Here is a 21,376-nt window from a genome sequence, read left to right on the forward strand (position 1 = left end):
AAACGTAAAACGCGAATGGTCAGACGCTCAGTCACGTTATCATGAATCTTTCTTCATTGATAAATATGCAAGCTCATGTCTTCTGCAGTTTTCACAAGTTATTTATCGATAATAACTATCATGCCATGGATATTAATGCAAAAAAGCATGTTAACTTGCTTATTTTGACAATAAATGAATGTTTCTTTGTGTTGACACTTGTGTGCAGGACCTTTTTGCGGCTGTATAATTATCTATAACTGTATAATACATATGATAGTTACATATTATTTATGTATTTTATTACTTTGTTTTTACAAGTTGTCTGTGACGTGTCACAAAACCTATTTACAGCTTTCGAATTGTATTATTTTCCCAAAAAAAGAAGCCTTTGACATGTTTACATTATTAAACATAACAGATTTAAAAAAAAATATTTTCTTCTTTTTTTTCTTGAGTGGGGTGTGGAGGGGACAAATTCTGGGAAACTGAAAGCTTATTTGTAGCTTTAATTGACCAGACAAATGATACTTCAAATGTAAAATGTTTTATTAAAATGAAGACACAGAAAACTAACATGAATCACATTGACAAAAAGTAAATATTAGAAAATAACAAAAAAAATTTTTTTAAATAACTAAAGAATGTACTTACAACAATAATTTACTATCTACATTACGATGATATTACCGAAGAGTACCTATGAAAGAGGAGGAGGAGGAGGTGATCTGCCTTTGTGCTGTTGGCGCTGTTCTGCCAACACGTCATCCAATGATCGTCCATTTGAAGCCCGCGAGCAAAATGTGGCATTTTTGTAGCGACTATGACCGTATTCTTTTGTTTTGGGCTGTCCACATTTGCTGCACGTATTATATCAAATCAAATCAAATCAACCTTTATTTATATAGCACTTTTTCAACAACATATGTCACTCAAAGTGCTGTGCATAAAATACAATAAAACTTAAAAACAAGATGACAAGACAAACCGTGCGACAACCCCCCCCCCCCCCCCCCCCCCGCAAAAACACACACACCCACAGAAACACACACATCAATAAATAAATAAATAAATGAATAAATAAATTAAAAAAGTGCTAAAATGATAGAATGTAGAGACCAGGCTTTGTCCTGAAGTGGGGAAACGATAGTTTGGGGACATGTCCACACCAGCGACCCCCCAACCCAAGTTCATGGAGAACACTACCACAGAACCCCGCAGATCCGATCAAAAGAGTCAGACCCAGGAGATCCCACTGCAGCGTCCCCGCTCACTGAGAAGGGTCAGTCACTGATGTGCAGGATCCCTCAGAGGAAAACACTGGAGTGTAATTAAATGTAAAAGGAATAAAATTAAAATATATATAAAACATGGACAAAAAACAAATAATTACATGAACCTTAATAGGCATATGAAATAGTAAGAGCGACCAAAAAATTAATAGGATAAATAAATAAATAAATTTATTTACATACACATATAAAACTAGTTAAAAGAAAAATAAATAAATAATTAAAATATTTAAAAAATAAATAAATAAATAAAAATAAAATAAAAATTTAAAATCCTAAAATTCAACTAAAAGCTAAATTAAAAAGGTAGGTCTTAAGCCTTCCTTTAAAAACATGAACAGTCTCTGCGGCCCTGAGGCTCTCTGGGAGGCTGTTCCACAGGCGAGGTCCGTAAAAACTGAATGAGGCCTCGCCGTATGTTTTTGTTCTTACTTTTGGAATAACCAAAAGGCCTGTATCAGAGGACCTCAGGGTCCGCGAGGGCTCATACTTTAAAATCATGTCAGATAAATATGAAGGCCCGAGACCATAAAAACATTTGTAAACCAATAAAAGAACTTTAAAATCAATTCTGAATTACACAGGGAGCCAATGCAACGATCTTAAAACTGGTGTAATGTGTTCCCGCCCCCTGGTCCTCGTCAACACGCGTGCTGCTGAATTTTGCAGCAGTTGAAGATTTGATATTCTTGTTCTGGGAACACCAGAGAGCAGGGCATTACAATAATCTAGTCTGCTGGTAATAAAAGCATGCATTAGCACCTCTGTACTGGCAAGAGAGAGAAACGGGCGGACTCTGGCTATATTTTTTAGATGATAAAATCCTGTTTTTGTGATATTTTTAATTTGTGGGATAAAATTCATCTCAGAGTCAAAAATGACACCCAGGTTTCTCACACACTGAGAAGTTTTGTAATTCTTTAGTTTAGATAAAACTATCTCTCTCTTGTCTTCAGAACCAATCACTAAAACCTCTGTTTTGTCCTGGTTTAGCTGTAGGAAGTTCTCTGCCATCCATGACTCAATGTCTAAAATGCATTTTAAGAGTGTGTTGACCGACTCTTCATCATCAGGAGACACAGCGATGTAGAGTTGAGTGTCATCAGCATAGCTGTGGAAACAAACGCCATGCCTCCTGATGACGTCCCCCACTGGCAACATATATAGATTAAAAAGTAGTGGGCCTAAAATTGAACCTTGGGGGACCCCACAGTTGATGTCGAAGACCCTTGAGGAGCAAGTATCCATACTTACGTAAAAACTTCGATCTGTGAGATAGGAATAAAACCACTTTAGTACGGTACCAGAGATGCCCAAACCTCTCAGTCTGTTCACTCCTCGTATGTATTTTCTTTTGTGGATGCCGCTTTCTTCCTCCAAGGCCCGTCTTTGCCTGTTCTTCTGTGTGGAGCGTGACACAGGGACAGTAGGGACAGCTGGGGCAGTCGCAGGTGGAACGAAGCCTGCACTGCTTGTTGTTGCTCCAGGAAATGGATAAGCGGTGGGCACAGCCATAACTGGGAAAGGAATTATGGTCCCCAACAATAATCCAGGTGCTGACACAGGTGGAATAAAAGCAGTTACACTGGTGGCAGGTGTGATGGGGCACATCATACTGTCAGTAGCAGCAGAGGAAGAGGAAGAAGCAGTAGCAGTAGCAGTAGCAGCAGCAGGCCTGCGACCTGGTCTCAGAATAGGAGCCTGTCCTGCTCTATTTAGAGGAAGAATGAATTTGAATTTGGGCCCAGATGTGGATGGTGCCTCATCCATTTTTTGCCTTGGAGCAGGAAGGTCGCTTGCAGCTACAGCAACTGGCTCGGGTGGTGTCAATCCCTGGGCGAGGACACTCCTTTCTTGGTTTTTCTCCCGCCGCTGAAACCTGAAATGAATCAACGGTATTATGATAATGTTTAGAAAAAGTCATTGAAATAGAAGAAAATAAGGCGCTGTGCTCACCACTGAATGAGTGTCCTCTGATTGAGCTCAAACAGCTGGATCATTGTTTCCTCCATCAGCCTGCGACTGCTCAGCACTAAATCCCGGATATGGTGGTAATCCGTGAGGATTTTGGACCACCTTGGGGTGCTAACTCCAGCCTTCTTGGTGGGCGTCTTGTGCAAACGGCTAAGCTTAATGCAAATAGCCTCAACCAATCGGCTGGTGCTTGGCCACTGAGCTGGACCCCCAGGATGTCCAATGAGACACCTTTTCACGCTTTCCACTCCTGGTGTCACCCCGGAGCGTTTAGGTGCCTTAAAGCGGCCGTGTGAAAGCTGAGGCTGGTGCCGAGGCTGGTAGTTGACCCGCTTTTTGTCCACATCCAGGAGAGCTGTCCATAGTCGAATGGCCTCTGTAACTTGTGGGTCAGTGAGGTAAGGAGCCTCACGGAGTCCCACTAAGTAAGAGGCCAGATCCTGGACTTTGTCCCACCCAGCTATGCCGTCGGGTCCTACAACAGCAGACTAATAAATGCAAATGAATGTTAGAAATGCTGAACCAGATGAGACTAAAATGAAAGGATGGTCCTTTAAAACGTCTCACCTCTGCCTCGTCTGAAGGGCTGCTTTCACTCTCAGTTGGCTGTGACACCACCACAGAGGAAAGACGATGAGCAGAAGATTCAGGTCCACCTGGTGATACTGAGAGTTGAGGCTGAGGTGAAGATAAGAGGCTGGCAACAACATCAAGAGGGGGGTCATCCAACACTGGAACAGTGATGTCCTCCATGTTGTCTTCCCCAAACCCCTCGTCTTGGAAGTCCTGGTCATCGATTCCCTCCAGCAGCCTGTCCTCCTCTTCAGGGGTCTGAAGCATGGCAGTAAATGTTTTGCCAGTCTGGCTGTACAGGTATTCTATTCCAAGCAATTCCCCTACACAAATTAAAAGAAAAAGAGAGCTGTAAACACAGACATTACGAGCTAAATAGATCAATCTCAAAATAACAAATATATTTCTTACCCGTATATGCTCCAGGAGGGCGATAACGCTCATCCCAGGGCTTCCCTAGCACTGCTTGGCTGAGTTGGTCCACAGCCTCTCTCATTGAAGTTTCGAATAACCGGAAGGAGGAATTTCCTTTGACAGCATCCTCCATCCGGTCATCATTCCAGCGCATCAAGCCCTCAAGGAGATATGCCTGGAAATGCGCGTCACTGGCACTGGTTCCTGAGTGAAACAAACAGGGTTTGATAAGTCTCTGTTTACAAGATGTGAACCACATGAAAGCAAATGTTAGAAATGTTTACAGAAAGGTTAGGAACCCAGATGTTCAGTGCACATTACCTGGTATAAAACGGTTCAGGTGGAGGTGGAAGGACTCCAAGGAGGTCGACCCACGGGCACACCTGTAGCAAGACAGCTCCACGCCGCCTTTCTTTAGTGTGCCCGTCTTCATGTAGAGTGGGAAGTTCTCGGGGTCTTGGATGCACAGCAGGTGGTTTTGCTGTTCCTTCCAAATCTGTTGGATGCGTTCGTGGTCCAACAGTGGAACTCCAAGGGTGTCCTTCCCATCTGCACTGTCGAACTGATGGATTAGTGCTCTTAATAATGCTGCAGTCTCCTCCACTCCCCTGGTCCTCCTCCGACAGTGGAGTGCCAACTCCCTGCGACTAATCTGAGCACTGACCGTCCTTCTGGAAACATGGCCACTTTTCTTTGCTGCCAGCTCAGCCTCCTTAGCGCAGCGAAGAGCAGCCACATCCTCTGGATCCCACTCAAAAATGCACGCAGACAGACGTGCCATGAAGATCCCGTAGAGCGGATGAGCCTCTGTCGTGACACCTGCAGCGAATCGCCGCATGAAATGCCAGATGTCCAGGCGCACCTCAAGCTTATCCCACTCTGAAAACAGGGTCTTCACCAGAGACCGGCCGTGTCTGCTGCAGCAGTCTCTGTCCACGTACATCACTTTTGGGGGTGCCTCTCCTGCCTCCCTGTAGCGCCTCATCAGGCCAGCCGCCATGGCGTCCAGTCCATGTCCTTCAGCGGCTGTCAGAACAGAGACCAGAACCTGGCCATGTTCATTGCCGACATTTGTGCACCAGGCAGCTGTTCCTGAAGCAGCCCCCGCAAGCTTCTTTGTGACCTATTGACAAAAAAGTAAAAACTGTTTATTATTTATGTAAGCATATTAATATCTGTTTAAAAAAGTTTTGAAAAAGTACCTTTTTTGTGGAGTCCATCTTCAAAACACATCCAAACACAGATGTGATTTTGGCCTTCACTTCGTTGATCCGCCCCAGAACATCCCTTGCATAAACAGCTAACAGCCACTTAGGCTTAGGCAAGGCCGGCATGGGGGGGGGCTCAGCAAACACTGGTCGCTGAAGAGAGGCCCTTGTGAACGGTTCACACACTGTGAGGTACTGTAGGACGCGCTGTGTCCATGCCTCACTGTGCTGTTCCAGTAACTTTTTATAAAGTTGTGTCACGCTGTTGCCCAGTGTCCTCTCCCTCATCATTCTCAGCACCCGCTTGTCACATGAGTACCTAAGGAAACAACAGCATAGGATAGGCATGCAAACCTTAGGTTAGGCAAAAATGAAAACACAAAGTCAGCTCATTATGAACATGCGTCAATATGTCCCACCTGTATGTCAGCAGAGCTGGGAAATGGCTGCGATGACCCATGTCCATCTGCCCCAAAATGTCCTCTGACCAGGATGGGTATTTTCTCTTGCAGCGTTTACATTCCAGATACTCCGTGGCGAGGTCATACCACCCATCAATGTCCAGGACTTTACGAACAGTCCTGTAAATTCCAGCCGCCGTAAGTCTGTGCTGACCACATTGTGGACGACCGCAGACAAAAAGAAATGACCACATTTTTTGTGGCATCCACAGGAACAGGGGCCGGCAGAAGAAGATGTCTGGTGAGGCGGGAGGCTGAGTATGAACCAGAGCGGGCTGAGGAGGATGCCACCAAAGCTTTAGCTGAGACACAAGTTCTGCCTTGCCGGTTCGTGGGTTGGCTTTGAAAAGCGTCTTTGCAATCCACTCGTGCTGGAAGCGTGGCAGTTGTTCTTTCCAGTGGACTGGAAGCTCCAGCGCTGACTTTGCTGCTGCCACAGATGGAGAGGGACCAGGACAGGCCTCTGAGGGAACAGGAACAAACAGAAGAATGACTCTTCCAGCTGCTATAGCATAAATGACACAAATGACAGTGGAGAACAGAAAGAGGATCAAATGGTAAAGATTAAAGAAATGAGGCTCAAAATTAGGCTTTTTTGCAAGCAAAAAAATGCTTTTTTATAATGCTTCTAAAAGTGTCTTTGATTAAAAAAAACAGTCTCCTAAGGTTACTGTCTGGTTAATATAACACACCTGCATTTAGCTGTGCTTCACATTGTGCTGCAGCAAGAAGCAGCTCCTCGTCATCAGCCTCCTTAGCAGGAGGAATGGAAGTGTCTAGAAGAAAGTATAAACATATTACTCTAAGAAACACATAAAGACAAACTTATGTAAAATAGAGCTTAATTACCAGCAGTAAAAAGCTGCCTTCGGCCCAAATTTTTGGCTGGAGGTTCTCCTCCTCCTCTTGGAGGAGGCAGTACAGGATCTTAAAAAAGAGCAATTGGACACTTTTACCATATTGCTAAATGCATGTGGAATTGCTCTGAGAACAAATAAATATGCATGTATACTCACGGTGCTTAGCTGGTGATGTGAGTTTTTTGACGAGCTGGGAAGTAGGGATATTTTTGCCAAGTCCTAAGAGTGCCTTCACAGCAGCAGTCTGCTGGATGCCGGTTCGGATCTGGGTGGCAGAAGGGGTAGTGGCACGGGTGGGTGTAGTTGCACTGAAGGATGGAGTTGCAGTGGCAAGCGAAGGTGCAGCAGGAGGGGCAGTAGCACGAGATGATGCCCGTCTTTTTATGACGTATGCCTTGAAAATTGCCATGTTGGTGTTGGGCCTGGCATGTGCTGTCACCAGATACTTGATAAGGGCTTGGGCCTCCTTGCTCCCGTCCTCATAAACCTCCTTCATGGACCGGCCCTGGAAGTCGCCAAACTCAACCATCAAGTAGCCCTGGTCTCCAGTTGCTCGGGCTTCTGCTTGCATTTCCTGCTTTCTCTTGTACTTTTCACCTTCTTCTCCCATCTCTCTAATTTGAGAAGTGTACTGAAGGAAGAGTTGCTTGTTTTCTGACAACGGTGATGTATGTGCTGCCTCGTCAGAGATGCTAAGCATTAAATACACAGCATAGCCCAGAGAGTTTTCCAGGAGCCATCTAAATCGTTGGCCTTGGTATTTACCAAACTGTAGTCTGCAGTGAGCCAATACCAAAAACTGGTCACTGGGGTCACCTCCGTTTGTGCTGACAAACGTCCGGGCCTCTTTAAGCACCTCCGCCTTTGGTTTCGCACGTCCAGTCTCCACATTTTCAAGGCGCTTTGCCTCGGCTGAAGGTGCCAGAAGGAGACGGGTTGATGTTGCAGATTGGCGACGGAAAACAGGATAAGCATACATTTTCTGCAATGAAAATATAGCCATTAACAATTTGCATTTTAAGGGTGTGACAATAATTTAACAAGCTATATGTAAACAATAATCATGGGGTAATAAACACTGCCATAACCCATGGCAGACAGACAGACAGACAGACAGTGAGTGAGTGAGTGAGTGAGTGAGTGAGTGAGTGAGTGAGTGAGTGAGTGAGTGAGTGAGTGAGTGAGTGAGTGAGTGAGTGAGTGAGTGTGTGTGGGGGACCCCCTTCCCCAGGAGAAACCTCGACCCCACCCTCAATAGAAAACCAACCAAACAACGTCAATACAGTCCCCATTTTCTGGGTGAGATGAACGCCGCTATGTTGGAGAGAAAGAGCCAGACACTGTCAGTCCATAAAAAACATGAACAAATTAGAATAATAAGGAGATGCCAATAAAGAGGTATCAGAGACAGAATTGTTATCTGACCAATAGAATGACTGAGTAACAGGTTTTTTCTCCATATGGTATTTTGGCTTCTTGGAGCCAGCGAGGGGGGGGGGGGGGTCCTTCAGTCCAGTTCTCCTACAGTAAGGGCTAAAACTCTTGATGGCTGCTCACTGTACTTTTGAAACTACAGTTTCACCGAATATTTACAACTCATTCATCCAGAGTTAACTGACATCTCCACACATTTTATTACTTTATTATGAGCGTTGTTATAACTGTTGTTGTTAGAAAAACATCCCCCTTAAACCATATTGGAGGATTTACACTTTCAAAGCAATATAAATGATTATGGCGATGTTTAACGTATCTGATCAGATCTGTAGCATCATTGGATTTGTTTGTGCAGCATCGATCACAATTAAAAGTTTAACGTAATGGGGGGGAAAAGGGACTGCCGACTATCGATATTTCCCCTTTTCTAACAAATACGTATCGAAGGTGAACAATCAATGTCTGATCGCTAGCAAACCACTTTACCTGTTATTACGAAGACGTGAAAAGATGGCGGCCGCTGGCCGATCAAACGTAAACACAAGCACAGAAACGGGATGGAACAAAAGGTCGCGGATTAAATAAAAAAACTACAGACTATCATAATCATACCGAAGGTGGACAATCAATAAATAAATAAAGAATGAAACCAGTTTACCTGTGTTGTTACGAACTCGAAGACGTGAAAATGGCGGTTGATCTGAGCGGTCGATGAGCGATCAAGCATGAACAAGAGCACAAAAACGTGGTCGAACAAAAGGTCGCAGATTAAATCCAAGAAAAATGCCAGCTATAAACGAACAACCCACAGGAGGGAACAGTAAAAGTGACGAATCACTACTTGGAGCACGGCTATTTAAACATCCGCTCACAGCCGCTCACAGCAAGCTAACGCGCACGGATGATTGGTCAAGTATGAGCTAGAGAGGAACGTCATTGGCTGTAGTGTGGACTTACTTTGGATTTACCTTACGTGATTGGCTGTAGAGAGGCAGGGATGTACTAACTTTGAACTAACTTAGATCAACTTTGGCTCAAAATCTGCGCTCCAGCAGGCGCAATGTGAGAGGTAGGGGGATCGATGCCCTCATTCTCCATTATCTTCAGTTGTTGACTAGTGTAACTAATGTACACTGTAGCTGCTCCTCAAGTTTTTCAATATGATCAGGAAAAAGCCACGCTCCGACTCCTGATCTTTTGGTTGTTTATTTTTCACGTAACCAAACGAATCACCGTGAAAAACTAAAGAAAAACAAATTACACTTTCAGATTACACTTATACATAAAGATATACAAAATTACAATAAAATGAAACAATATTACCGTGTGCCCTCTGATCAAATTTTAAGGAGTTGCTTTTCCATTTGAAAGTCTTTGCACCATGCTCTGTTCCGTCTTCTTCCAGCTTGTTCTCTGCTTCTTGCTTATAACGCTAATGCTGCCCATCAGACTTTTTATGACCAAACGGATGGACAGCGCATGCACAATCAATTTTCAGTTCACCACAAGGGGTCAGCAATGAGTCACAAAAAATTGAACATAAAGAACATTTACAAAATGAAAACTTATTTTGTGACAGCTACACTGCCACCAAAATTACATAAGATTTGTATGTACACATGTAAAATCTTGTAATTTTCAAAAATAACAATATGAAGAACCTTAAACTGTCAACCTTCATTTTTAACATCTTACTCATGTTGAACTAAAACTACAAGTTTTTGAACTGGGCGTTCAAGAAAAGACACTTGCTTCAAGCGTTCACCCTTTTCTCCCAAATCTCTCTGACCCATTTTAATCTTAACCTTTCGCACTAAACCATCATCGTCTTTGTTTGCTTCAGTTACCCTCCCCAGTTTCCACTCATTTCTAGGCATGTTGTCTTCTTTGAGTAGCACAACATCTCCAACCTTCACATTTCTTTTAGGCATGTGCCACTGCTGTCTTAAGCTTATGGTGGTTAGATACTCTTTGCGCCACCTGTGCCAGAAATGCTCTGTCAGATACTGAACTCTGCGCCATCTTTTTCTAGCATACAAATCTTCTCTGACAAATCTACCTGGAGGTGGGAGTGGAACTGCTGTTTTCATCGTGAGTAAATGGTTAGGCGTTAAAGGCTCAACACTCATTGGATCGTTGATTGTCTCAATAGTGAGTGGACGGTTATTTACGATTGACATAGCCTCGTAAAACATGGTTCTTAAAGACGCGTCATCTAATCGTCCGGCGACTTGTGCAAGAACAGAACTCATCACGCTCTTTACCGTTCTGATCTGTCGCTCCCAAACTCCCCCTCTATGACTAGCGTTGGGAATGTTCATTTGGAAGTCACACTGGGTTTTGGCTAAATACCTAGCAATCCTGTCCTTGTCAAGTTCTGAAAGACACTTTTGAAACTCGTTTTTAGCTCCGACAAAATTTGTACCTTGATCTGATCTGATCTGACGTACTGCTCCTCTGATGGCAATAAAACATCTCAACCCATTTATGAATGAGTCTGTAGAAAGATCTTCCAACATCTCAATGTGAATGGCCCTTGAACTCAAACAGGTAAACAAAAGACCATAACGCTTATTTTCCTTTCTTCCTTGTCTGGTAACAAAGGGACCAAAACAGTCTAGCCCAGTGTATGTGAAAGGGGGTGAGGGCTCCACTCGATCTACTGGCAAGTCAGCCATACGTTGCTCTGCTGTTGACCCTCTTAGCTTCCTACATGTCACACACCCTTTAATGAACTTTGCCACAACCTTGCTGGCACTCACAATCCAATAGCCATTGGCTCTTAGTGCATTAAGTGTCTGGCCTCTGCCCTGATGTTGAGTTTTCTTGTGACATCAATCTAGAATTAGCCGAGTTACAAGGCCTTCCTTGGGAAGAATCACAGGGTGTTTCAGCTCAAATGATGCAGTAGATTTTCTTAGCCTGCCTCCTACCCTAAGTACACCATTATCGAAAATGGGATCAAGTTGGTACAACTTATGTGTTTTGGGTAGTTTTTCTGTATTTTGACTAAACTGCTTCCATTCCTGTTCAAAAGCTTCTCTTTGTGCAACTCTGATGAGCACCAATGAGGCTTCTTGTCTCTCTTCAACACTAACTGGTCCTGCTTTGTCTCTCTTTACAAGTCTTTTGATCCTTGCAACAACATTTAGCACCGTATCCCAGTCAGAGAATCTAAAGAACCTCTCGAGAAAACTGTCCCTCTGCTGTGCTTGTGTTTTTAGAACTTTTACCTCAGGATCGCCTACTAAAAGCTCTGGAGAATGCTGTTTCGTGACAAACTTTCTTTCCCATAGAAAACTAGGCCCAGTGATCCAGTTTGATTCAGTCAGCTCTGCCACCTTGAGTCCTCTAGATGCATGATCTGCTGGATTTTGGTCTGTCTCAATGTAAAACCACTGGTTTGGGTCTGTGAGGTTTCTGATTTTCTGCACTCGGTTGGCAACAAAAACATGAAAGCGACGCGCTTCATTTTTTATGTACCCTAGTACCACCTGGGAATCTGTCCAGAAAAATTCTTCGTCTATTTTCAGCTCAAGCTCTGTTCGGAGAAGATTACTTACTCCTGCAGAGACTGCAGCAGCTGTCAGTTCCAGACGTGGTATAGTCACTACTCTTGTGGGTGCTACTCTTGCCTTTGCCATAACCAGGGCACAGTGTACTTTGTCCCTTGACACAACCCTTAAATATGAACACTGCCCGTAGCCGCTACTGCTGGCATCTGAGAAATGATGCAACTCTATTTTCTGGATTGCACCAATGTTTTCAGGGATGAGACATCTTTTTATTTGCACCTTTGGAAGGTTTTCCAGATCCCCAAGCCATGCTTTCCATTTGGTCTCCAATGCAGGTGGGAGGGGTTCATCCCATCCAACTCCACATTTGCACATTTCTTGAAGAACTTGCTTTCCAGTTAGTATGAAGGGAGAAAGAAATCCTAGTGGATCATACACGCTTGCGACAGTTGACAGGATTCCTCTCCGTGTGTTTTGCTTTTCTTTGAGATTGACACTGAATGAAAATGTATCTGTTTCCACATTCCATTTGACTCCGAGTACACTTTGCATTGGAAGTTCAGAGTAGTTCAGACTTACGTCTTTGTCATTACAAGCACGCTCAGACACTGGTATGGCATCCAGGACCTCTTTCTTGTTGCAAATGAATTTGTGCAAGCGCAACTTTCCCTTTTCGCAAATTTCTTGTGCTTCACTGACTAGCTGTTTTGCCCTTTGGATTGAATCAAGACTGATGAGACCGTCATCCACATAGAAGTTTTTGTGAATGAAGCTGGCTGCTTCGGGGTATTCCTTCTCGTGTTCTTGAGCAAGAAACTTCAGGCCATAGTTTACACATCCTGGCGAAGATGACGCTCCAAAAATATGAACTCGCATGCGATAGTCTTTGGGTTCACTATCAATATTTCCATCCTGCCACCATATAAATCTTAGGAAGTCTCTGTCTTTGGGGCAAACATGAAAACGATGAAACATCTTCTCCACATCACAACTGATTGCAACTTGGTGTTGGCGGAACCTGCAAAGAACTCCTATGAGAGTATTAGTTAGGTCTGGGCCAGTCAGCAAATGATCATTTAGAGAGGTGCCTTCACTTTTAGCAGCACAGTCAAACACAACTCTGATTTTCTCTGGTTTTCTTGGATGATAAACTCCGTGGTGAGGAATATACCATGTGTTACCATCCTGAGATGTGCTGTCTGCTTCTTCTGCATCACCATCCTCAAACACACTGGCCATGAATCTCACATAGTCTTCTTTGTATTTTGGATTTCTTTGCATCTTTCCTTTTAGTTGTTTCAAACGCAGTTTTGCAAGCTGTTTATTGTTTGGAAGTTGAGGGCGCTCTTTGAAAGGTAGAGGCATTTCCAAATGGTCTTCGCTGTTGTAGTGAATGTTTTCATTCAGGAACTGCAGAAACTGGAAGTCTTCCTGAGATATGTTTTCTTCTGAAGGATTTGTGTCCATAAAATCTGTTTCCAACACTTTAATGACTGAAGAAGGTGTGATGGATGGCAGCTCTTTCACGTTATTACGATGGCATGTTCCAGTTACATCCATAGCACTTGTCCATGGCTTCATGGATCCCACTATACTCCATCCTAAGTCTGTTTTCACTGCATAGGGGTCATGGTCGTTGCCTGGGATTACTTTTCTTGGTTTTAGAGCTCTTGCACAATCATAACCAATCAGAAGTGCTGCAGGACAATCCAACAGATTGGGTATTTCTTTTGCAATGCTGTGCAAGTGAGGCCATGCTTCTGCTGTTTTACAAGTGGGTACACTGTTTTGTTCAAGCGGAATGTACTCACGAGTATATGCAGGGGGTAGTTCTATGTACTCTTGTGAGTAGTACCCTCTTACTTTCAATCCACTTACTCGAAAACTTGGCATGATTGAACCTTTGTCTGTCATTGTTGTAAGCTTTAACTTCACAGGTTCAGAGTCTGCTTTGAGCTTGTCCGAAATTTCTTTGTCAATGAATGTATTGCTGCTCTGTGTGTCTAGCAAAGCGTAAACCAAGGTCTCCTGTTCATTACCTTTTGTGCATGACAGCCAGACAGGAACAATCATTGACGTGTGATCACTGTGGTCCACTTTCACATTGTTAGACACTGCTGATGCATTTTCCTCTGCCAACTGCGTCTCACATTTGTCCACTTTAGGATGATCTTCATGAAGTGGAGTGGGATGGTTTTTCCTGCAGATATTACAGTTAGCTTTCTGGCGGCAGTTCCTTGAAATGTGTCCAACTCTGAGGCAGCCAAAACACATATTGTTTTCAATAACAAACTTTCTCTTTTCTTGAAGGGACATTGCTGCGAATTTTTCACATTTGTAGATAAAGTGACTTTCCTTACAGCAAATACATTCAATCCGACTTTTGTTCCGAGCTGGAAAGGTGTCAGGATATGATTTGTTACTCTGCACTGCACCACAGGTCCTCGAGTTTTTGATTGTCTTTGTTGTATTCAAGGCACTTGCCTTAATGCGTTTTTGCTCCTTGATTGGGTTCTCAAGTCCTTTTAATGCTAACAAAGACGAGACTGGATTGCATGCTATTTGCGCTTCTTTTGCCACAAATTCTGCAAACTCAACAAATCCAGGATATTCCTTTTCCTCATCCAACGTTTTAGTCACATGTCTATTCCATCGAGCAGTCACCCAGTCAGGAAGTTTCAGGAGTATTTTTTGATTTTCCTCACAGTCATCCAAAATCTTGAGACCTTGCACATAGGGCATTGCATTCTTACATGAAATGAGAAAATCACTGAACTCTCTCAATCTAAGCGACTCTTTTGACCCAATCTTTGGCCAGCTGCTTAATTTTCCTCTGAATGCTCTCTGAATTACAAAAGGATGGCCATATCGCTTATTCAAGGCCCCCCAAGCCTGAACGTAGGCTTCCTCGTCACTGCGATAGAACGTTCCCTCCAACACACTAAGAGCTTCTCCACTTATGTATTTTTTCAAATAGAACAGTCTATGTGCTGAACTTACACAACCACTTTCTATAAGAGCCTTGAAACATGTTCTCCACTCTACAAACTTGAGAGGATCTCCACTAAACACAAACGGTTCTGGAGCTGGAAGTCTTGTCATTGTCAGGGATTCTTTCAGTGCCTCAACTAGGGACACCTCACTATCTTTACCTGGGATCTGAATGTCACTAGTTTGGGGAACTGCAACTTTCTCGGAATCCTGAACATTTCTTGTGGCTGGAAAAGAAAGTGGAGCTGCACTCAGATGAACTTGAGGTTGCAAGGAACTGTGCCACTGTTCCAACGGCTGACTTAGTGAAGTGGCTTTTACCTCAATGTCTCTTATTTCAGCATTTGCCTTTGTTTCCTCTTCGACATACACATTATATTCTGCTTCAATTGCATCAAGATCTCGGTGAATTTCCAACATTTTTAGCCTTTCTTGTTGAACAACAATCTCCCGTCTCTGCGCGGAAATTTCAATTTCTCGATTAACTTCAGCCCTTTTTGCTGCTAAGCGTGCAGCAGCTTCTGCCCTTTTTGCTGTTACATGACTGCTTTGAGAACTTAAATCATGCTGACTCTTTTCTGCTCTTGATACCGTTGAGCCATATATTGACTTCGCATCCTGCCTTTGGAGTAACTTCTGAAGTGATTCTTTTACTGCTTCAGCGTCAAACTCCTTGTCTACGTCTGCATAACGCCTTTTCAACAGTAGAATGAGTTCAGCAGAGACTGATGTACAACTGTCCATTTTCCTCCTAACATCTTGAGGCGGTGCAGTTATAACACGTATTGACTCATAATGATGTTTGACATCACATTCAGACTGTTCAATCGAACGAATTCTCTCAACTAGCTCTGATTTGGAGCATTGCACTTTAAGTTTAGATCTTGTCAACTGAACTTCTGCCTTGAACTGCATGTAAGTTGACAAAAAGCTTTTCTCTCTCTTAATCAACTCATCTTTCTTCAACTCAAACATCCTTTCAGTCAAACGTTTCTCTCTTTCAGAACGTCTAACTTGCGGGTCAGCATGAGAACCTGGTTGTATTTCAATTTTGTGTATTTCCAGGTCTGCACAAATCTCTCCTATGCGTACCTCAATTTGTTCCTTTTCTGACTCATCAAGGTAAACACTGTTTAACTTTTCTTCCAGTTGAGTCTTTTCAGACTGTAACGCATTCATTATTGCCTCTAATTCACAAGTTTCAGTAGTCATTATCAGAACAGGATTAACAAATCACTATCTTTAAATGTTCAACAATAACAAAATTCAAAAGGCATCAAGTAACACACTAATAACAAGTAACTTAGAACATCAGTAACATTAGTCTTTTTTTTTTTCCTTTTTTTTTTTGTCTTCTTCTTTTTCTAACCGACTCTAATGATACAGTCTGACCTGTTAGGCATAAAATGCACTGTGCTGAGAAGTTCAGTCCATTTTCGACTCCATTGATGTGGCTGTGCTCTTCTTCAGCTCTAGCTGCTGCAGGCCTTTTCCAATGGCACCAAGGACGACTCCCGCTAGCTTCTCTCGTGGCACCGACAGGTCACGTTTTTCACTGTAGCTGCTCCTCAAGTTTTTCAATATGATCAGGAAAAAGCCACGCTCCGACTGCTGATCTTTTGGTTGTTTATTTTTCACGTAACCAAACGAATCACCGTGAAAAACTAAAGAAAAACAAATTACACTTTCAGATTACACTTATACATAAAGATATACAAAATTACAATAAAATGAAACAATATTACCGTGTGCCCTCTGATCAAATTTTAAGGAGTTGCTTTTCCATTTGAAAGTCTTTGCACCATGCTCTGTTCCGTCTTCTTCCAGCTTGTTCTCTGCTTCTTTCTTATAACGCTAATGCTGCCCATCAGACTTTTTATGACCAAACGCATGGACAGCGCATGCACAATCAATTTTCAGTTCACCACAAGGGGTCAGCAATGAGTCACAAAAAATTAAACATAAAAGACATTTACAAAATGAAAACTTATTTTGTGACAGCTACATACACCTTAAAATTAAACCATTCATCAAACACATTACGTGGTTTTTAAACAATCACCATTGCTAAGTGCTTACTAAGCACTATTCAGCTGCAAGAAATCTGCAGTCTTTCAGTTGTTAATCACTAAGATCTTCTTGAGGTATCCCATTTTTTAGTGGCTTTCAGATGTTGATGTCCAAAAATAGTATTCAGTGGGTTCCGCAACAACACAATGGCAACTCGTTGATCCCTCTTGATGGGTCTAAGTTTTTGCTCATAAGGAGTGTATAACCTCATGTAAAAAGATGCATGCAAAATTACCATCAGGGAAAATGGACATCAGAAAGATTTGCTGGTCAGTCTCTTTTTACTCAGCACAACTACGGACATAGGTAATGAGTCACCTTTTAGATTTTTTGATTCATGTAGAAGCCCCAGGTTTTTATTTTACCTTTGTAAATAGGGCCTTGCCAACCATTCTAGCATTAGCGTGTCAACTGTGGAAACCAAAATAGTATCTTATAGTTGTCCACCATTGGAACATGTTGAGATTTTGCAGAGAAAAACTATAAAGACAGTGTTTGGATATGCAACCATGTTAGGAAGATTTGTCAATTCATTACACAAAGTGAAATTAAAGCTTGGCACAGTAAAAACATCTAACGGAAGGGGAATTAGCTCAAATGGTAGAGCGCTTGCTTAGCATGTGAGAGGTAGGGGGATCGACGCCCTCATTCTCCATTATCTTCAGTTGTTGACTAGTGTAACTAATGCACACCTTCAAAATTAAACCATTCATCAAACACATTACATGGTTTTTAAACAATCACCATTGCTATCTGCTTAATAAGGACTATCCATCTGCAAGAAATCTGCAGTCTTTCAGTTGTTAATTACTAAAAATCTTCTTGAGGTATCCCATTTTTTAGTGGCTTTCAGATGTTGATGTCCAAGAATAGTATTCAGTGGGTTCCGCAAAAACACAATGGCAACTCGTTGATCCCTCTTGATGGGTCTAAGTTTTTGCTCACAAGGAGTGTATAACCTCAGGTAAAAAGATGCATGCAAAATTACCATCAGGGAAAATGGACATCAGAAAGATTTGCTGGTCAGTCTCTTTTCATTCAGCACAACTACGTACATAGGTAATGAGTCACTTTTTAAATTTTTTGATTCATGTAGAAGCCCCAGGTTTTTATTTTACCTTTGTAAATAGGGCCTTGCCAACCATTCTAGCATTAGCTTGTAAACTGTGGAAACCAAAATAGTATCTTATGGTTGTCCACCATTGGAACATGTTGAGATTTTGCAGAGAAAAACTATAAAGACAGTGTTTGGATATGCAACCACGTTAGGAAGATTTGTCAATTCATTTCACAAAGTGAAATTAAAGCTTGGCACAGTAAAAACATCTAACAGAAGGGGAATTAGCTCAAATGGTAGAGCGCTCGCTTAGCATGTGAGAGGTAGGGGGATCGATGCTCTCATTCTCCATTATCTTCAGTTGTTGACTAGTGTAACTAATGTACACCTTAAAATTAAACCATTCATCAAACACATTATGTGGTTTTTAAACAATCACCATTGCTAAGTGCTTACTAAGCACTATTCAGCTGCAAGAAATCTGCAGTCTTTCAGTTGTTAATCACTAAGATCTTCTTGAGGTATCCCATTTTTTAGTGGCTTTCAGATGTTGATGTCCAAAAATAGTATTCAGTGGGTTCCGCAACAACACAATGGCAACTCGTTGATCCCTCTTGATGGGTCTAAGTTTGTGCTCACGAGGAGTGTATAACCTCAGGTAAAAAGATGCATGCAAAATTACCATCAGGGAAAATGGACATCAGAAAGATTTGCTGGTCAGTCTCTTTTTACTCAGCACAACTACGGACATAGGTAATGAGTCACCTTTTAGATTTTTTGATTCATGTAGAAGCCCCAGGTTTTAATTTTACCTTTGTATATAGGGCCTTGCCAACCATTCTAGCATTAGCGTGTCAACTGTGGAAACCAAAATAGTATCTTATGGTTGTCCACCATTGGAACATGTTGAGATTCTGCAGAGAAAAACTATAAAGACAGTGTTTGGATATGCAACCACGTTAGGAAGATTTGTCAATTCATTACACAAAGTGAAATTAAAGCTTGGCACAGTAAAAACATCTAACGGAAGGGGAATAAGCTCAAATGGTAGAGCGCTCGCTTCGCATGTGAGAGGTAGGGGGATCGACACCCTCATTCTCCAAATAACTTCAGTTGTTGACTAGTGTTGCTAATGTACACCTTAAAATTAAACCTTTCACCAAACACATTACTTCGTTTTTAAACAATCACCATTGCTAAGTGCTTACTAAGGACTATACAGCTGCAAGTGCTCTGCAGTCTTTCATTTGTTAATCAGTAAGATCTTCTTGAGGTATCCCATTTTTTAGTGGCTTTCAGATGTTGATGTCCAAGAATAGTATTCAGTGGGTTCCGCAAAAACACAATGGCAACTCGTTGATCCCTCTTGATGAGTCTAAGTTTTTGCTCACAAAGGAGTATATAACCTCAGGTAAAAAGATGCATGCAAAATTACCATCAGGGAAAATGGACATCAGAAAGATTTGCTGGTCAGTCTCTTTTCATTCAGCACAACTACGTACATAGGTAATGAGTCACCTTTTAAATTTTTGATTCATGTAGAAGCCCCAGGTTTTTATTTTACCTTTGTAAATAGGGCCTTGCCAACCATTCTAGCATTAGCGTGTCAACTGTGGAAACCAAAATAGTATCTTATGGTTGTCCACCATTGGAACATGTTGAGATTTTGCAGAGAAAAACTATAAAGACAGTGTTTGGATATGCAACCATGTTAGGAAGATTTGTCAATTCATTACACAAAGTGAAATTAAAGCTTGGCACAGTAAAAACATCTAATGGAAGGGGAATTAGCTCAACTGGTAGAGCGCTCGCTTAGCATGTGAGAGGTAGGGGGATCGACGCCCTCATTCTCCATTATCTTCAGTTGTTGACTAGTGTAACTAATGCACACCTTAAAATTAAACCATTCATCAAGCACATCACGTGGTTTTTAAACAATCACCATTGCTATCTGCTTACTAAGGACTATACAGCTGCAAGAAATCTGCAGTCTTTTACTTGTTTATCACTAAAATCTTCTTGACGTATCCCATTTTTTAGTGGCTTTCAGATGTTGATGTCCAAGAATAGTATTCAGTGGGTTCCACAAAAACACAATGGCAACTCGTTGATCCCTCTTGATGAGTGTAAGTTTTTGCTCACAAGGAGTGTATAACCTCAGGTAAAAAGATGCATGCAAAATTACCATCAGGGAAAATGGACATCAGAAAGATTTGCTGGTCAGTCTCTTTTTACTCAGCACAACTACGGACATAGGTAATGAGTCACCTTTTAGATTTTTTGATTCATGTAGAAGCCCCAGGTTTTTATTTTACCTTTGTAAATAGGGCCTTGCCAACCATTCTAGCATTAGCTTGTAAACTGTGGAAACCAAAATAGTATCCTATGATTGTCCACCATTGGAACATGTTGAGATTTCAGAGAAAAACTATAAAGACAGTGTTTGGATATGCAACCACGTTAGGAAGATTTGTCAATTCATTTCACAAAGTGAAATTAAAGCTTGGCACAGTAAAAACATCTAACGGAAGGGGAATTAGCTCAAATGGTAGAGCGCTTGCTTAGCATGTGAGAGGTAGGGGGATCGATGCCCTCATTCTCCATTATCTTCAGTTGTTGACTAGTGTAACTAATGTACACCTTAAAATTAAACCATTCATAAAACACATTACATGGTTTTTAATCACCATTGCTAAGTGCTTACTAAGCACTATTCAGCTGCAAGAAATCTGCAGTCTTTCAGTTGTTAATCACTAAGATCTTCTTGAGGTATCCCATTTTTTAGTGGCTTTCAGATGTTGATGTCCAAAAATAGTATTCAGTGGGTTCCGCAACAACACAATGGCAACTCGTTGATCCCTCTTGATGGGTCTAAGTTTTTGCTCATAAGGAGTGTATAACCTCATGTAAAAAGATGCATGCAAAATTACCATCAGGGAAAATGGACATCAGAAAGATTTGCTGGTCAGTCTCTTTTTACTCAGCACAACTACGGACATAGGTAATGAGTCACCTTTTAGATTTTTTGATTCATGTAGAAGCCCCAGGTTTTTATTTTACCTTTGTATATAGGGCCTTGCCAACCATTCTAGCATTAGCGTGTCAACTGTGGAAACCAAAATAGTATCTTATGGTTGTCCACCATTGGAACATGTTGAGATTTTGCAGAGAAAAACTATAAAGACAGTGTTTGGATATGCAACCACGTTAGGAAGATTTGTCAATTCATTACACAAAGTGAAATTAAAGCTTGGCACAGTAAAAACATCTAACGGAAGGGGAATTAGCTCAAATGGTAGAGCGCTCGCTTCGCATGTGAGAGGTAGGGGGATCGATGCCCTCATTCTCCATTATCTTCAGTTGTTGACTAGTGTAACTAATGCACACCTTAAAATTAAACCATTCATCAAACACATCACGTGGTTTTTAAACAATCACCATTGCTATCTGCTTACTAAGGACTATACGGCTGCAAGAAATCTGCAATCTTTTACTTGTTTATCACTAAAATCTTCTTGACGTATCCCATTTTTTAGTGGCTTTCA

General features: G+C 41.9%; 2 protein-coding genes across 2 annotated transcripts; both read right to left on the reverse strand.

Moving 5' to 3' along the window:
- Positions 1-3,223: 3,223 nt before the first annotated feature.
- Positions 3,224-7,371, reverse strand: LOC111946695. The gene is made up of 8 exons (XM_023950424.1): positions 6,918-7,371; positions 6,751-6,806; positions 5,860-6,491; positions 5,435-5,759; positions 4,554-5,355; positions 4,230-4,436; positions 3,813-4,141; positions 3,224-3,733 (listed from the first exon to the last, which is right to left on the reverse strand). Exons 1-8 carry the CDS (start codon positions 7,369-7,371, stop codon positions 3,224-3,226), a joined length of 3,315 nt encoding a protein of 1,104 aa, XP_023806192.1.
- A 3,398-nt stretch (positions 7,372-10,769) lies between these two features.
- Positions 10,770-16,654, reverse strand: LOC105356638. Its single transcript, XM_023950425.1, has 4 exons — positions 16,450-16,654; positions 12,895-16,368; positions 12,293-12,552; positions 10,770-10,790 (listed from the first exon to the last, which is right to left on the reverse strand). Exons 2-4 carry the CDS (start codon positions 15,914-15,916, stop codon positions 10,770-10,772), a joined length of 3,303 nt encoding a protein of 1,100 aa, XP_023806193.1. The 5' UTR covers positions 15,917-16,368; positions 16,450-16,654.
- Between the last annotated feature and the right edge of the window lie 4,722 nt (positions 16,655-21,376).

This window comes from Oryzias latipes, chromosome 20 (genome assembly GCF_002234675.1).
Source record: "Oryzias latipes chromosome 20, ASM223467v1".
In the NCBI taxonomy this organism is placed as follows: domain Eukaryota; kingdom Metazoa; phylum Chordata; class Actinopteri; order Beloniformes; family Adrianichthyidae; genus Oryzias; species Oryzias latipes.

Excerpts from the sequence above, each read along its gene's own strand:
- LOC105356638 (XM_023950425.1), bottom strand. The coding sequence starts at position 15,916 with ATGACTACTGAAACTTGTGAATTAGAGGCAATAATGAATGCGTTACAG. Across the intron at positions 12,553-12,894 it reads AGACAGCACATCTCAGGATG|GATGTGTAAACTATGGCCTG; the intron begins GTAACACATGGT and ends CATCTTCGCCAG. Across the intron at positions 10,791-12,292 it reads GTGCTTGTAATGACAAAGAC|ACAAGGAAGAAAGGAAAATA; the intron begins GTAAGTCTGAAC and ends CTTTGTTACCAG.
- LOC111946695 (XM_023950424.1), bottom strand. The coding sequence starts at position 7,371 with ATGGGAGAAGAAGGTGAAAAGTACAAGAGAAAGCAGGAAATGCAAGCA. Across the intron at positions 5,760-5,859 it reads CCAGCTCTGCTGACATACAG|GTACTCATGTGACAAGCGGG; the intron begins GTGGGACATATT and ends TTGTTTCCTTAG. Across the intron at positions 4,437-4,553 it reads CCTGAACCGTTTTATACCAG|GAACCAGTGCCAGTGACGCG; the intron begins GTAATGTGCACT and ends TGTTTCACTCAG.